General features: G+C 37.1%; 1 protein-coding gene and 1 long non-coding RNA gene across 13 annotated transcripts in view; one reads left to right on the forward strand and one right to left on the reverse strand.

Annotated features, from left to right (window-relative positions):
• The window catches only part of LOC111333047 (uncharacterized), a 2,754-nt gene extending 648 nt beyond the window's left edge, over positions 1-2,106 (reverse strand). Inside the window, exon 1 of the mRNA XM_022938571.2 lies at positions 1-2,106. This exon is cut by the window's left edge and continues 648 nt beyond it. Coding sequence (XP_022794306.2) covers positions 157-1,386 — 1,230 coding nt within the window. The 5' untranslated portion in view covers positions 1,387-2,106 and the 3' untranslated portion in view covers positions 1-156.
• The window catches only part of LOC111333050 (uncharacterized), a 30,923-nt gene that overhangs the window by 12,702 nt on the left and 1,282 nt on the right, over positions 1-16,939 (forward strand). For 2 of the 12 annotated variants that reach the window (XR_016000304.1, XR_016000307.1), the window contains exons 3-6: positions 13,345-13,453; positions 14,851-15,016; positions 16,244-16,307; positions 16,710-16,759. This is a non-coding gene — a long non-coding RNA (uncharacterized LOC111333050). The other 10 variants (XR_016000306.1, XR_016000308.1, XR_016000310.1 and 7 more) reach the window with 10 other exon arrangements.

Consider the following 16,939-nt stretch of genomic DNA (forward strand, 5'->3'; position numbering starts at 1 on the left):
AAAGATTTTATGATCATCTTGCAAATTTTGTGAAATTACCTTATCCTTCCCTTACATGCAATTTTTAAAAAAATTTCCGCCGCGACAAAATCTTTTTAAATACTTCACCCGGTTAAAGCTCGCTAAGATTTAATTTCCCATATATATGAAGTGCATTTAATCCGAATAAACAGAGCTTAAGCTCAGGGAAGTTTCAAGATTTTCACTGCTGGCTCCTCTCCCAAGATGGAACTGGTCCAGCAACCATTCTAGTCGAACTTTATCGTCGCTCAGTTTTCTCTGGTATTGTCCTTTCAGAACTCTCTTCAGATCCTTTTTTTCGTTGGTGCACTTATTCTCTATTTCAAGTTTGTCTCGTTCGAATTTCAGCTGCAAAGTTTGTATTTCCAGCTCGTAACATTTTTCAAGCTGTTCCTTCTGATATCTCAAGACAGAGATGTCGTGTTCGTAACCTTGAATTTCGGACTCAAATTTCAGTCTCTCTTGTTGTAAAATGCGCCGGAAATCCACGTCAAATTTACGCCTGATATCGTCTTTCTCTTTTCGAAAGTGTTCCTCCATGTCAGACTTTTCCCTCTTAAAGATATTCATTAAATCGTTTTTCTGCTGTTTGAATCGCTTTTCCATGTCAATGATTTCCGATGCGAACTGGTGCTCGACTTGTTTGTGTTTATTAGCGTAGTGCGAATGCATCCTGTTCTTTTCTTGGTTCAATGATTTTAACAAGTCCTCTCTGTCCACGCTTAACTCTGCATCTAAGAGCGATTTGAAGTGCATGTCTACCTCAGGCTGCTCATGGTTGTACACTGTCTCCAAAAATGCGTTTTCCTCCAAGTAAATATTTTCCAGATCGCCTAAGCCCTGACACAAAGTTCGCTTTAATTCCTTTTCAACGTCCTCGATTCGTTCGAGTTCTTTACGTATTGTCGCCTCCATTTCTGTCTTTTCAGCCCTGAAGCCCTCCTCTTTGTCCTTCAAACTTTTTTCGAAACTTTTCTTCAATTCCTTTTTCTCTCTCTCAAAATTTTCCAGGAGATTTTCCCTCTCGCGATCCCATGAATCCATCAACGCTGATTTCTCGTCGTCAAACGACAGTTTCAAAACATGTTTCGCCTCCTGGAATTCCAGGCGAATATTATCTTTCTCTTTCAAGAATGCCTGTCTCATTTCTTCCTTCTCGCATTCAAAGGCCTTTTTCATGTTCTCCTTCTCAGCCTCAAACGCAAAACGCATTTCGTTTTTCTCATCTTCGTGGGCGCGCTCGACTAATTCTCTTTCGTGGAGAAATCTTCGAACGATTTCCGCTTTTTCCTCCAGAAACTGCCGCTGATCGTCCGAGATGTCGAAGAGGTGTTCCTTAGAGTTCTTCGACGAGGACTTTTCCATAACTTACCGTTTGATTTACAAGCTCCAATTTACGAATCTTATTTAAATTCAAAGCGCATTTCACGGCGGTAGAACTCAAGCCGCGCCAGTGATCCTTGATCAAGACATTTTATAGTCGATCGATAATCCGGAAACCCTGCGTGCGCACTTTTATGACCACAACTTCGCATTAGTAGCTTGTCACTTCTTGAACGTCAAAAAAACTTCCTTTATACTGCTTTTCAACAGCCGAGAATAACACAGAACGGATCAGTTTAAAAATAACGCTTAGCTGACTTCAAAAAATCAGCGATCTGTGAACGACTTCGATAAACACAGTACAACTTAAGTCTCGATTATTTTAGACAAACACTTTTACTTTCAACCAAATCTGCATATAAATCGATTTTGATGCTATCTAGGACTGAACTAATTGTCGGGTGTTTGATGGTGGAATAATTTCTAAAAACACCACCTGGCGAGGCTCAGTCGAAGCTAATTGATTCTACGTTGTCGACACACATTTGAAGCAAATTTGAAAAGCGGTAGTCATTCGCGAGAAACTTCATTAAAAATTGTTTTTAGTGAGTTAGCGCCGAGAAATAAACAGCTTTGTCTACGCCGTAAAAGCTCTCCTCGAAGTAAGAATTGATGCGATACAAATAACCTTTTAACTTAAAGTTGACCTCCACCAGTGTCGAAAGACGGCCAATTTCAAGGTCTATTTATTTTGTAAGAAGGCTTTACAAATTTGTACCCGACGTCAAGCACTTTTTTATTTGAAATGAGAAATTAATTCATGTACCCGGATAGCGACAGGTACCCGGGAAGTCTTTATTTCTCGCCCTGTAGGCGCCTGGCTAGGAGCTGACACCTTTGTTTTGGAAACATTTTATCGAAAAGCAATCTGTGTTTTTAGCCGGTTGAATGATTTAGATGATACACACACCCACTCGACTTCAGTTACGTCACCAACTGTACCAAAACATTCCAACTTTCTGTACTTCTGCGGTGAATTCATTTTTTGTTTTAGAATTTCATGGTTACTCGTTTCTCTGACTTCATTAGCCCTGTTTTCTTACGATTCGGCCATAAGTGCACCACTCGTAAGGCAAGATAAACTGAAGTGTAATCTCCAGGCAAATTTGAAAACCAAAGCTCTGAAATCGGCTTGCATAAAGGTCATATATAGGCCCGTCGATGAAGTCTTAATAACTAATAAGTTCTCCGGAGGACTATGCATAATAATGTCTATCAATATTGCGTGCGAGGGAAAATTTGAAACAGTCAATTCCCTGAGATACGGTTCAGGATTTCAAAGCAATAGATTAGGGGGACTAACGAAAAAAATCGGACAGAGAAAATAGAAGAGGTTATCAATCGGTGTCCGGTCTTTTCGTCCAAGAGTCTTTTCGTCCGAGTCTTTTCGTCCAAAAGTATTTTCACCTAAGTCTGTTCGTTTACTTGTTAAGTCTTTTCTCGAAGTAAATAAATAAATATTATATTATATTATATTATATTGTATTATATTATATTATATTATATTATATTATATTATATTATATTATATTATATCATAGATAAGGCTATATAAAGAACTTATCAGTGCGAGCCGTTGCCCTTTTGGTTCACCAATCTTCGTTTTACGAATTTAACGTCATGAATTTAATACACAGAGAATGAATGAAGTTGTAACGCAATATATTTTATTAAATAGAAACAATATTATCTCTAAATTATTAACCAAGCGCGAGGGCCGTACTGGGAGAATATCGGCCCGAGGTCTTAACAGTACGGACCGAGCGTAGCGAGGTCCGTACAAAAAAGACCGAGGTCCGATAATCTTCCAGTGCGGTCCCGAGCAAGCTTGGTTAATAAGAGATTTATTATACGACTGAAGTTCAAAGGGAAACAAGTGCGGTATCATTCGGGACCATTCGGGACAGTGCCCGGTCCAATACTGAGAGAATTATTGACCGGCAATAGAGTATTTTGATTGGTTGATTTTAGTAATTGGCCCTCTGACTGCCCGAGTCGTGTAATAAATTTTATGAAATAGTAGCAAAAATAAATACTTGCTTGCCGTTTAATTATTTTACGCGAAAGAAATGGGAATATTAGGCTTGCTGTTAAGCGTCTATTGAGCGTAAAAGGCAACGAAGTGTAACTTAAGTACATGTCCGACATACCCGAATTGCGGCGGCTCACAACAAGTTCTTTATATAGCCTTATCTAGCCTTCTAAAAGTTATTCATTTGCTTCGAGAAAAGAGTTAACAAGTAAACGAAAAGACTTAGGTGAAAATACTTTTGGACAAAAAGACTTGGACGAAAAGACTTTTGGACGAATAGACCGTAATTCTATCAATCACCGTAAGAGAACTTGAATGACGTGTTCAAAACTGAACTGAAAATCAACTTAAATTCTTCAATTCCACATCGAATTGCAATTCGGCTTCGTCGAGAAACCAACCTTTTTTCCCCGTCCACCGCAGTGATTCATTCAAAAGCCTTAAATGGCCAGTATTGGAACTATTCTGATACAGCTTTAAGTTTCAAAAGCCACACAAAAACTGTCACAGATTACTCCTTTTCCTTGGAAAGGAAACAGATTCGAGTCGGCACCCACCACAGAAAATAAACAAAAAAAAAATACATTTCCTGATATTCGGACACCACCTCCGACGATTTTATACAGAACGTCCTCTCCCCCTCCCCTCATGAATAAAACTTCATTATCAAGTGGTTGTACAGATATAATTTTGCCAATCGTCCAGTGCAACTGCTTACCCATCACTCACGGATACACATACTGATGGACCATGTAAAGATCAGGTTAACAAATCTCTCACTGACGAGTTGACACTTTCGAGTGTGCATTTTCAGCAATCCTTCTCAGTAAGCTCTCTTGGTAAGTTTAAAAAAAGGAAAAAGGAATGAGCCGAAATAACCAAAACAGAAGCAAATGAGCTATATTGTCCCTCCTCGTTCTCAACCCTTCTGAACAATCCATGTAGTCTCTCGGCCTGACGGAGAAGAACTGGGAAAAAGCTTGGAACAGAGGAGTAGAATAGCCCTTTTTACAGTTACCGGCGCCATATTGGATGTGTAACCGCGCAAACATGATAGCGAGGTTAGTGTTGAGTCGCGTTGCGAGTTCTAGTGAGAGTTTAGTGAAATGTGGTGGTGCTCTGTCCTTTTCATCGAGATATTTCGACAATGAACGATACTTTCCCTACGCAGGATATTCCTCCTTCTTCTTCGAAAAGAAGAGGAAGACACTGTGCCGCTTTTTGGTTGTGCTAATAGCTATTATGACACAACAGGCAATCCAACAGGTCTGCATTTCTTCTAGTTTCCGAATGACTTCCAGCAGCGAATCAGATGGTGCAATCTCCTGAATCGCCAGCATGGAAAGGACGGATTCTTCATCACAAAATCAACTTCTTTGTGCTCAGAACATTTCAAAAAAGAAGACATGCGAAAAAACGTGGGCAGGTCGCTGGAAATTGGTGAAAGGTTTATAATGTTTGTACGGTTGTTTTGTTGCTTGGATACCAAAAGAAAATGGAGCTTTGATTTTCGGTATTGTAGTGTTTATGCTGGGATTTTTTCTCCTTAGTAAAAAGGTGACATTTATATTTCTTTGTGCACTGTGGTCTTATACGATATCTGTGAACTGAATGTAAAATTATAAAATTATAATGTAAAATTAAAATGTAAAATTAAAAATTTAATAAAATCATGAGTTTATTATTATATATATGGGCAGAACCATCTCGATTAAACTACTCAGTACCGAAAAAAACACGGAAAATGCCTGCTTAAAGGGTCCCAGTAGCAACTGTGACAACTCAAGAAGAGTCATTTGAAGTTGAACAGGAATTATTTCCCCAAGAAGTTGAAGCAGCTGTGTCAACTGTCAATGCTGCTGCATCTTCACCAGCTCTGCAACAATCAGATGTTCTTAAGCTGCAATGGGAAATAAAGCCACTGCAAGTACAATTAGCTGACTTGAAAGAAAAACTAAGTGAAGTTGAAAATGAGGGGGATATTTATTGGCATGCCAATTTTCAATTGACAAAATTAAAGATGAGTCTGCGGTTCTATTTTATACTGGATTCCCAAACTATGGAGCACTCATAAGCTTCTATAATTTTATTGACCCAGTGCTGGCAAAGATGCAGTACTGGAAAGGAGAGAAATTGTCGAAAGAGAGTCAGCCATACCAAACAGATGATAACAGAAGTAAGCCGGGGCCTTCAAGAAATTGTCATTCTTGGATGAATTTTTGCTCATACTTATGAGACTAAAGGCTGGGTTATTTGTACAAGATCTTGCTGATAGATTTGGGATCAGCAAGAGCCTGGTGTCCAGAATCTGCATTACATGGATTAATCTTAACTATGTGGAACTGAAAGAACCTTTCCCATTTCCAGCACAAGAACTTGTTCACAAAAATATGCTGCAAGAGTTTGCTCAATATGCAACAACTAGGATTATTTTAGACTGTACAGAACTGTTTATTTTTTCTCCTGTGAATAATAATGTTAATTATTGTCAATAGGCTCTTCGAAATGTTATGTTTGAAGAATAGAATTTTGAAGCTCCTTCCCATAAAGACACAGTTTAACTCGCGTTTTATTGTCATGCCAATCACTTCCCTTATTTACACAATGTACAATGGTACCTTATCTTGATTTTACAAGCCCAACATCATCTTTTTTTCCCTGAGTACTAACAACATTAATATTAATATTTCTTAATGTAAGGAAAGATTACACCTAAATCAATTTGAGCATTAAATTTGAGCTGGTGAAGGTGAAGCAGCATTGACAGTTGACACAGGTGCTTTAACTTCTTGGTGAAATAATTCCTGTTCAACTTCAAATGACTCTCCTTCAGTTGTCACAGTTGCTACTGGGACCCTTTTAGCAGGCATTTTCCATAGTTTTTTCGGTACTGACCAGTTAAATCGAGATGGTTCTGCCCATATATATAATAATTAAACTCATCATTTTATAAATTTATAATTTTACATTTTAATTGTACATTACAATTTTATAATTTTACATTCAGTTCACAGATATCGTATAAGACCACAGTACACAAAGAAATATAAATATCACCATTTTAATAAGGAGAAAAAAATCCCCCCCCCCCCCCCCCAAAAACAAAAATCCCAACATAAACACTTCAATACCGAAAATCAAAGCAGGCATTTTCTTTCGGTATCCAAGCAACAAAACAACCGTACAAACATTATAAACCTTTCACCAATTTCCAGCGACCTGCCCACGTTTTTTCGCATGTCTTCTTTTTTGAAATGTTCTGAGCACAAAAAAATTGATTTTGTGATGAAGAATCCGTCCTTTCCATGCTGGCGATTCAGGAGATTGCAATATCTGATTCACTGCTGGAAGTCATTCGGAAACTAGAATGCAGACCTGTTGGATTGCCTGCTGTGTCATAATAGCTATTAGCACAACCAAAAAGCGGCACAGTGTCTTCCTCTTCCTTTCGAAGAAGAAGGAGGAATATCCTGCCTAGGGAAAGTATCGTTCATTGTCGAAATATCTCGATGAAAAGGACAGAGCACCACCACATTTCACTAAACTCTCACTAGAACTCGCAACGCGACTCAACACTAACCTCGCTATCATGTTTGCGCGGTTACTCATTCAATATGGCGCCGGGAACTGTAAAAAGGACTATTCAACATGGCGGCGGATGTGGTTGGATATGAAGGAAAATCACACTTGGCTTTAGAATAAAACCTCGGACAGGAATGTAACTTGACATTTCTAATATTTTAAGCGAATTTTCCAGCATTTGGTGGCATGTGGACCCAAGACAGAGAGAAACGGCGGCTGCAAAACAAAGAAACGAAAGCCACGTTTTTCACGTGAATTCTGAACATTCATGTCAAGAAGAGGTACGTGGAGAAATCCTGCCAGAGGCGGGTTATTTTATTATGTTTCTACAGCCTGATCTTTTGTTTTGCTGGCTTTGCTGGTTTGTCAGTTCGTATGCTAGTAAGCTAAGTTAATGATTAAGCTAATACTTAGCTAGCAAATGATTATGCCCATTCTAGTAAAAATATAAAGTTGCATAATGCGGTAAATTTGATAGTAACTCAGAAGAACTATGGGTACCTGGGTGTGTGTGTGTGTGAGTTAAAAAAAAAACAGGAGCCTTTTTTTCGTAGCACCATAGTACTGATATGTTTCCTTGCGAGTTTATTTAAACAGCATAAAATTAAATGCTGCCTGGATTAATATTATTATTAACTGATTCAAGTATCAGCTTGTGTTCTTCAAGACACATTGCATAAAGCAGGTGGAAAAATTGGACAGCTCAAAATAAGCACTCAAACCTTCTAACCTTCTTTAGTGCATCAGTTAAATGCATGGAATCATGGTTTAGCATGTCATTATACTGCAACACCCTTCAGATTGAATTCATTGGGTCAATGCTAAATTAATATGTGATATTGCTTGAGCAATCAACCTGAATTTTCTGTAAGATTTGGACATCCTTCCAACCGACAGTGCTTGTTAAGTTGTCAGATCATCGAACTAAAATATTATTTTAGCACATTTTTAAGCACTAAATTTCGTGATTTCACAAAAAAAAAAATTGAGAATAAAGGTTAAGACAGACCATTACAAACTCCCTATCTGGCTTTTGTGGTCATGTCACATTATCAAATTTCTAACAGCCAAGTCAGAAATTTGATAATGTGACAAAGGGTCTCAAAACTCATTCCAACACCCATAATAGTCAAATGTAAAATCAGGCTAACTCTTGCGAGATCTGTTCACAAGATGAATGCACCTCATATACATCTTTCATGGTCAAATCAAAGAACCACATCTTTCATATCAAACTGGATGCCAGCAGTTCAGCCTTATATTGCCCTTGAGCTACTTGGAAAATGTCATAACACAACTTGCGGAGATTACTTCATTCATTCATTCATTTATTCACACTTATTCTACTAAAAATACAACAACGAGAAAGAGAAAAAGTAGAAAAAAAAAAAAGAAGAGAGTTCTAATTATACATGAATTTACACAAAGCAGTGGAAAGAGTGTGTAGTAGCCAAAGGAGCCAAGCTTTCAAGTTGGCCACTACCACAGAGCAGTTATGGATGGGTGAAAGTTAAATACACTTGAGGAGATAGCACATAAAATTATACTAAATAGTTAAAATAGTAAAATAGAGCTCTATGATAAGTTAAAGTTGTTCAAGATGTCTGCCTGCCAAGTAGGAAGAGTTTATATTCTTTTTTAAAGCTTTTGGCAGGGAGACACTTTATTTTAATAGGTATCAGTTATTTTTACATTTTTTATCTCATTTTGTTAATTATTATTGTTATTTTATGTCTTGCATGATGGCCCCCCTTTGCAAGACTAATAAATGTAGATGTAGATGTAGATCATTTGCCAGATCTGTGATGTCACCACACTAAATCTTGCTAGACCATAATTGGTTCTAGAGAACGGTCTGTACAAGTTTTGATTAGTGGCATACCTAGTAGAGTAATTATGGATAGCTGAAGCCGGTTGGGCTAGATCATAGAGGACTGGAGGTACATTCTTTTTTTGATGCACAAGAGAGCCAATTTTTAATTTAAAAATATTCTCTAATCTTAAGATTTCTAATAGTGTGAAATATGGTGTAGAACTTTCTCTTTTGCTAGCAAAGAAGATGCGGCGGATACCGTTGTTTTGACTTATTTTGATTTTATTTAACCTGGTCTGGTATGCAGTTCCCCAGCACATCAATCCATATGTTAGACATGGATATATGAGAGTATAGTACAGTTGTTTGGGTGTGCTCACAGGTAAATAATGTCTAAGCTTAGATAGAATTCCGATGTTTTTTGTTATTTTATTGTTTATGTGCTGGAGCTGAGCATCCCATTTTAAATGTTCATCAGTAAAAACCCCCAAATATTTTATCTGAGATTTTTGTTCTATATTGCAAGCTGTTATTCTGATATTTGGTCTCTTTTTAAGTGAAGTAATAATCATATAATTAGTCTTCTTGAAATTAGTTGACAGCATATTATTTTGCTGCACAGTATTTTAAGACTTTTCTAAGTTCTTCATCAATAACTGATTGGAGCTGCTCAGGGTCTTTTGAAGAATAAAACATATTTGTATCATCTGCAAAAATCCTAAGAGTTAATTTCTCTGAAGACCTAGGCAAATCGTTAATATACAACAGAAACAGCAACGGACCTCATCTGGAGCCTTGGGGTACACTGCATGTAATAGTTTTCAGGCTAGATTCTGTATTACCAACTATGACATATTACTTATGATTAGTTATATAGCTCGAAAACCATGCATGGGGGACTCCTCGGATCCCATATTTGTATAATTTTCCTAAGAGAATATGATGGTTAATTGTGTCAAAGGCCTTAGAAAAGTCTAAGAATATACCACATGTAATTTGTTGACTGTCAATTGCTGACTTCAAGTTCTCTACAGTTTCGAGAATTGCATATTCCATGGAATATCCCTTTGGAAAGCCAAATTGATAGTTAAAAAGGAGACATTCTTTTTCTAAATAGGACACAAGCTGGTCATATACTAGTCTTTCCAGTACTTTACTGAAGGGAGAAATAACTGCTATTGGTCTATAATTACCTAACTCAGATACAATACGGCTTTTAAGTATTAGGGTTACTTTTGATATCTGAAAGACTTCAGGAAATTCCCCTGATGATTTTGACTCATTGTAGATCTCAGTGAAGGGTGCAGAGAGCTGTTCAGCTGCAAGTTTGATAAGCTTATTAGGAACAGTGAGTGATGCTTTATTTTCTTTTAGCCCAGCAAACAATGTAAACACTTGTGCTAGGGTTGCTGGAGCAAGGTAGAAGCTGTTTGATGGTGTAGATTCTATGTATTGCAAAGGGTTTGTATGATCGGGTTTAATTTTCTGTGCTAAAGTTGGCCCAATGTTGACAAAGAAATTATTGAATAATTGAGCAATGTCCTTTTCTTGTGAATAAGTCCTGTTATTATGACTGAGTAATTTTTGTAGGGAAAGTTTGACCTCTTGTTTTCCTTTTAACAAGAGTACCGATAAGTTTCCAAGTTTGTTTAAGATTATCGTTGTACTTTGAGAATTGCATGCTATAATAGTCTGTCTTACTTTTATTCTTAAGATGTGAAAGAATAGCTGCATAATGTTTATATTCCCTTTTTTTTGGGAGACATTGCTTAAGTAATGTGTACGGTACATTTTCTGTTTCCTTTTTACTGATTTTAAAATAGCCTTAGTGAGCCATGGCTTATTAAGTTGCTTTTGTTCGCTTTGGCTAGCCAGCCTGATAGGTGCATGTTTGTCAACAATTTCATTCAGGATATTAATTGTCTCCCTTAGCTTCTCATTTAAATTATTTTGGGGATTAAGGATTTCATGCCAAGCAATCTGATTTATATCATCCAAGTATAGGTCTTTCTTAAATTTAGAATAGTCTCGAAAATATATTTTATTGTCATTGTTCCATGTGGGCTGGGTTTTAACTATGCAGAAAATGGGGAGATGATCTGTTAAATCAACTGTCAGGATTCCTGCTGTAAGTTTTTTAAAACAATTTGTATATATATGGTCAATGAGTGTTGCTGTATGATCAGTAAGCCTGGTAGGTTTAGTAATGATTGGTAAGATGTTGTTGGCATAGAGCATATCTAAGAATTCTTCAGTTTGGACGTGTGTATTAAATTTCAGGAAATTTATATTCATATCTCCAAAGATGTAAATTTCATGCCTATTGGATCACCTCTCACAAAAAGGGAAAATCCTTTACGAAATGCTTTGAGAGCAAAATATAATTAGAAGGTGATAATGTGATGCAATCACAAAGGCCACATGGGGAGAGAAATTGCTGGTCTGTCTTTACCTTTATTCTCTGATTGGCCAGCAAACAATGAAGCTGCATCATTGCCCACTCGTGCGCTTAACTGTGAATCCTTCCCTTTAAGCAATAGCAATACAGTCAACCCTATCATGAGCTGACACCCTCGGGAATTTGAAAAGTGTCCATTAATGGAGCTCTTGCCCACAAGAATTATTCCCATGAGCAGAAACCAAAGGAAAATTGGATGGATGTCTGTTTATGGGAGAGAAACAAGATGGAAAGTACACTGTAGACCATGACAAACATGGCCAATTAACATGACAGTATAAATTATGGTTATGTCGGACTCCTGCTAATTTCAAATGAACAAACAGCTTGCTGTCCTGTGGAAATGGAAATTTTATAAAACTGATCTCAACTGATCTCCGCTGATCTGTTGCCTTGTGAAAGGTCATATTTTTGTTGATTTGCAAATTAAAGGCAAATTTCATTGCTGAGAGTCAATTATTATGTATGGGGTGCACGTGGCTACTTACAAGAGAGTGTAAACAAAACAAATTTTCACTTTTAAAAGTGTCTGCTTCCATTTATAAGAGAGTGTCTGCTCCTGGGAATGTGTAAATACAGCATTTGAGTGGGAGGCAAAACGGGTAGTTGAATAAAGTATCTTGTAAGTTGGAAATTTTTTCTTCATCAGAATAGAGGTATGTTAGTTGCAAAAGTTCCACTTTTAAAATTTTTCTCCAATGTGCAAATTCAATTCTAAACTCAATAAATTTGATTTCACTGCATTGTGACAAATGAAAGCAGAGAAATAAAAATAAAAAACATTTGAGCAGTGCATAGAACTTTTGACCCTTTAAATCCCAAAAGTGACCAGCAATTAATTCCTCACTTATGATACACAATTAATTCCTCCTTACAATAACACTGCTGAATCATTCATAAAGATCATGAAAATAAAGGAAAGGATCACAACTTAACTTGAGAAGCTGTGATTGTTAAATGAATTACCCTTGTCTGTACCAATGGAAATGTATAGAGAAACAAATGGAGAATATGGACACTATTATAAGGATGTAAAAGGTTTAATTACGAATGCTAAGCTATTTTCTTGGTGACAAAGTATTGTGCTTTTGACAGAAATTATTTTCATTGCCTCTCCTAAAATTAGAACTTCAGAGAGGCTTCATCAAAATCAACAGCAAGTGTGAAAAACCCCTTGGCAAAAACTTTGAAGTACAAACTCCAAATTCTTGAACTACAGTATGAACATATGCAGAACTTTACACTGTACTTTGTGGTGTTTGTTGCCTTGTGAAGAAGAATTTCAGGAAAATTTTGACCAGTTCTTTGAAGCAACAGAAAAAGTGGCTATCATTTTTATAACCAAGGGATAGAGAAGTCTAGTTGAGCTGTTTCACTTTTATCATGCAACAAAATATAGATCTTGGGATATGCAACCTTTCACTTTAACTGCTGTTAAATATTATGATTCTTACCAATCAGATGATGCTTACTTTGTGTGGTAATGTTAGAGGTTTTTGTTGAGTGTACAACTGATGCATGGAGAGATAGTTTTATAACATTTTCAACAGCCTAGTTTAAATGTTTTACTAAGAGAGAAATTCCATCTACTATGATTCAGTGTCTTCACATAAATTATCTCATCAATGTGCATCATGGGTAGATGATGCTTTCTTGTGACTTTGTAACCTTTATCAATTAAGAAAAGCATTAATTTTGTAAGTTATGTGCTTATCAATTGAAAGCTTTAACATTCCCTCTCTCAGGCAACCCATTGGCATTTGAGGGCCTCTGTGCCTAGGATGGGGAATTTTCAACCTTGCCTGGGTGGAGTGGGGCATTTGAATCAGAAGAGTCTAGTCTTTCCAGCATCATACACATGTTTTAATGGAGGAGTTTGAAGGTTAAGGGTCTGTTTTCATGAACAAATGGCTCAGAGAGATAATTTTACTTCACTGAATGATGCTTTCAAGGGAAAAACCTAACTGATGGTTGTATTTTTCTTGTTACTTAACAGTTTTAAAAAGTTTGACAAGTCTTTCAAAGTATGATGGTTTTATTGTCATTTGTTTTCAGAAGATTTTTTCACACTAAAGAAGTAGAAACAAGACCAAAAATAGAAGAGTTTTCTAACCAGAGAATTGTGAAAAAGAGGAATGTTCATGCTGTTTTGCAATAAGAAAAGGTACCATTTACTCTAAAGAAGATATTTTGCCTTACTGTAGTGCATTTCATGCTAAATCATGAAGGTATTTCAAATGATAGTGGATGGTGTGTTATTTGGTTTTCTTTACACTTGAGAGGAAATTAAATTTTAAGCACTCACCCCCTTGATGAATAATTTGCATGAACAGTTGAGTGATTGGAGACTAATGCGCTGACTGGCCGCTGATGGGCTGATTCTGTACTTGACTGACCCGTAGACTAAGTGGTCAACTGACTGGCTGGTAGGCAGACTGTCTCTGTGGCTTACTGACAGACCGACCTCGTGGTTAGTCGACCAAGTGTTTGAGACACTGGCCAGCTAACTGACTTACATATAACAACAAACATATGAAACATATGAGTGAACTGCGGTTATGAGACGTATATAAGAACGATCCTTCGCAGTAAAGCACTATTTGAGCAATAGTGGAAATCAGACCTGAAAAAAATTTCAGGCCTGTACGGGATTCGAACCACTGACCTCTGCGATACTAGTGCAGCGCTCTACCAATTGAGCTAACAAGCCAACTGGGAGCAGGCCATCAAATTAATTCGATATAAACCCGTAGATGATAAATCGAACAACAACAAACATATGAAACATATGAGTGAACTGCGGTTATGAGACGTATATAAGAACGATCCTTCGCAGTAAAGCACTATTTGAGCAATAGTGGAAATCAGACCTGAAAAAAAAAATCAGACCTGATTTCCACTATTGCTCAAATAGTGCTTTACTGCGAAGGATCGTTCTTATATACGTCTCATAACCGCAGTTCACTCATATGTTTCATATGTTTGTTGTTGTTCGATTTATCATCTACGGGTTTATATCGAATTAATTTGATGGCCTGCTCCCAGTTGGCTTGTTAGCTCAATTGGTAGAGCGCTGCACTAGTATCGCAGAGGTCAGTGGTTCGAATCCCGTACAGGCCTGAAATTTTTTTTTTTCAGGTCTGATTTCCACTATTGCTCAAATAGTGCTTTACTGCGAAGGATCGTTCTTATATATGACTTACATATAGTAACTGACTGGTTTGGTAAGAATATGCCTATTTGATAGGGGAAAGAGACAGCTTACAGTTTACCAAAATGACTAAGTCCACTGATTGTCTGACTGGGCGAGTGACTGAATAATGCATGGGCCGACCGTCTTGCTGATTGACTCACTGCCTAATGCACAGGCTGACTGAGTGCCTGACTGATGGCTGACTTACTGAAGAACTTAATGACATGGTGTTCTGATCAGTTGATGTTCTTGCTGTTTGACAGATTGACTCACTGAGTGTTGGCTTGAATGTCTGATTGGCTTACTGCTCTGCAGAAAGATTCATTAATGGCTGATGTATGGCTTTCTTTTTTTTAAAATTCATGCAGCTCAGTATGCCTCTATATCATGGATGAAGGTGCCTAGGTAGTTGTAAGGACATCAGTCAGATTGGAGGAGTGTGGTTTTTGCACACTATCAAGACCTTCAAAATAATACATGGCATTGACAAGACATTAATTTTAAGAGGAGACAGATGGGATAGAAACCTTACAGGTCAGTGTGTAAACTAATAAACTTATCTCAAAGATGCAATATAATTTTACAAAAAAGGAAAAGCTTGAAATACTCTCTGGTACAGACTGTTTAGATCAGTGAGGCAAATACATTGAAATCTGTCAAAACGCACATACGCACAGGCACTTTACCTCAGAGATTCAGATGTAGGTTTCCCTTGCTAAGGTGCACTATATTTTTTGGGAAGGGAAATAAATCCAGTTTCCAAATTTTTTATGTGGATCTAAAAAAGGGAAAAAACTTGAAATACTCTCTGGCACTGGATGTTAAGATCAGTGGGGCAAATGCACTGAAGTATATACACAACTACCTCACCATGGAGATTCAGATATAGGTTTTCCTTGCAAAAATGCACCATATTTTTTGGGGAGGGATAAAAGATCCAGAAAAAATTGAAACTAAATGTAGCGAAAGAAAATTACCTTAAAAATAGAGATTTAGATTGATGCAGGAGTACTTGAAATAATAAAATCACATGTAGCAGATTCTGCAGAAAACAGGAAATGTGAGGAGAGTACAAAATTTTTCAACCTCCCCTCCCCCTTCCCCTCCCCCCCGTGGCACTTCAACGTGAAAACGTCATAATCAGTGCTCATTCCAGGTTCACTGGAATGGCTGGTATTGGTAATGATTTTTCATGCTACTAACTGGCAGATACTTTGCATGACTGACTTCCTGAAAACTATCTTCTGTTGATTCTTGTGCTAAAATTTGAAAAACTACAATTCATGAAGCTGTAGGCTGGTAAAAAAAAAAAAAAAAAAAGACATGTCATGAAATAAGACCGTATCTCGTCCATTCGTTTTCCCTTTGTTTGAATCAAAACAGAACCAGTCGCATTTTTGAAGGTATTTATTTTGGTGTAGTTCATTCTTAGTTGATATGTGCTCTGCATTACAGTGTGTAATTAGTATTTCAAAGATTGAGAACAGTTTTCACGAGTTTCGAAGTTTGGAAATGAGAATAAACGGTATTCATGTTACGCGGTAATTGATGTTATATTATGTGGTTCTTGTTTCAGTGTTTTTGGTTGTTTGTAATAGTTTTCATGTTGTTGAATTTAATATGTTCACTTAGGGGTCTTCGCATTCGAGGTAGCTCTTTGCCTTCACTTAGTGTTTTATCATTCCGGTTTATTTCTCTTGATGAATGTTGCGAGTGTAAAGGTTTTGACATTATTTTTTTTTATTTTCCAATTTATTTCAGATTTTGGAAGGAAGCATAGACGGAAATGGCTACAAGATCATTTTTACGTCTAAAGGAGGGCATAGTAAGTTTTCTTTTTCTTACTGTGATTGGGATTTGATTTAATTTTTTTTTTTTAATGTAGACTAAGAGGTGTCACCTTTTCTTACCTTCCCCACTTCCAAGAGATATGTTTGAGAAATAATTTGACGTCGGGGTTACCGGGTTTCTCGATCTCCTTTGTTTTGTTGAGGACAACAAGGAAATGACTGTACCAAGGTTTAGTTCGCACGTGCTGAGCCATTATTCTGCTCATTAAACATTTTGTTTCGCCACATTCTCGTTGCCATCATCGCCCTGGTTGCGTAAGGTCCCTATGATATGGTGCAGGCAGAGTTTGGAGTTGGGTAACGTGCTAATCTGGTTGCGATTAGCGTAAGATTAAAAAGTTATAATTAACATTAGTGCTATTATTTTCTTCTTCCAGATACTGCAAAGATCATGAACAAGTTTGAAATGGAGTTCTGAGTTATTTTGGTGAGTGACTGAGTGAGTGATACGATTGCTGTGTTATTGTGGAACCTTCCAAACAATAAAGGCCGATAGTTTCTAAAGAAACTGTTTGGGGCTGCGTCGGTGGGGGTAACGAAATAATTTGAATATAACAACAAAGTTGAAATGGTAAATTGGCCACCGTTACGATTATAAATGCTGACG

The sequence above is a fragment of the Stylophora pistillata genome, chromosome 4, assembly GCF_964205215.1.
Source record: "Stylophora pistillata chromosome 4, jaStyPist1.2, whole genome shotgun sequence".
NCBI classification, from domain to species: Eukaryota; Metazoa; Cnidaria; class Anthozoa; order Scleractinia; family Pocilloporidae; genus Stylophora; species Stylophora pistillata.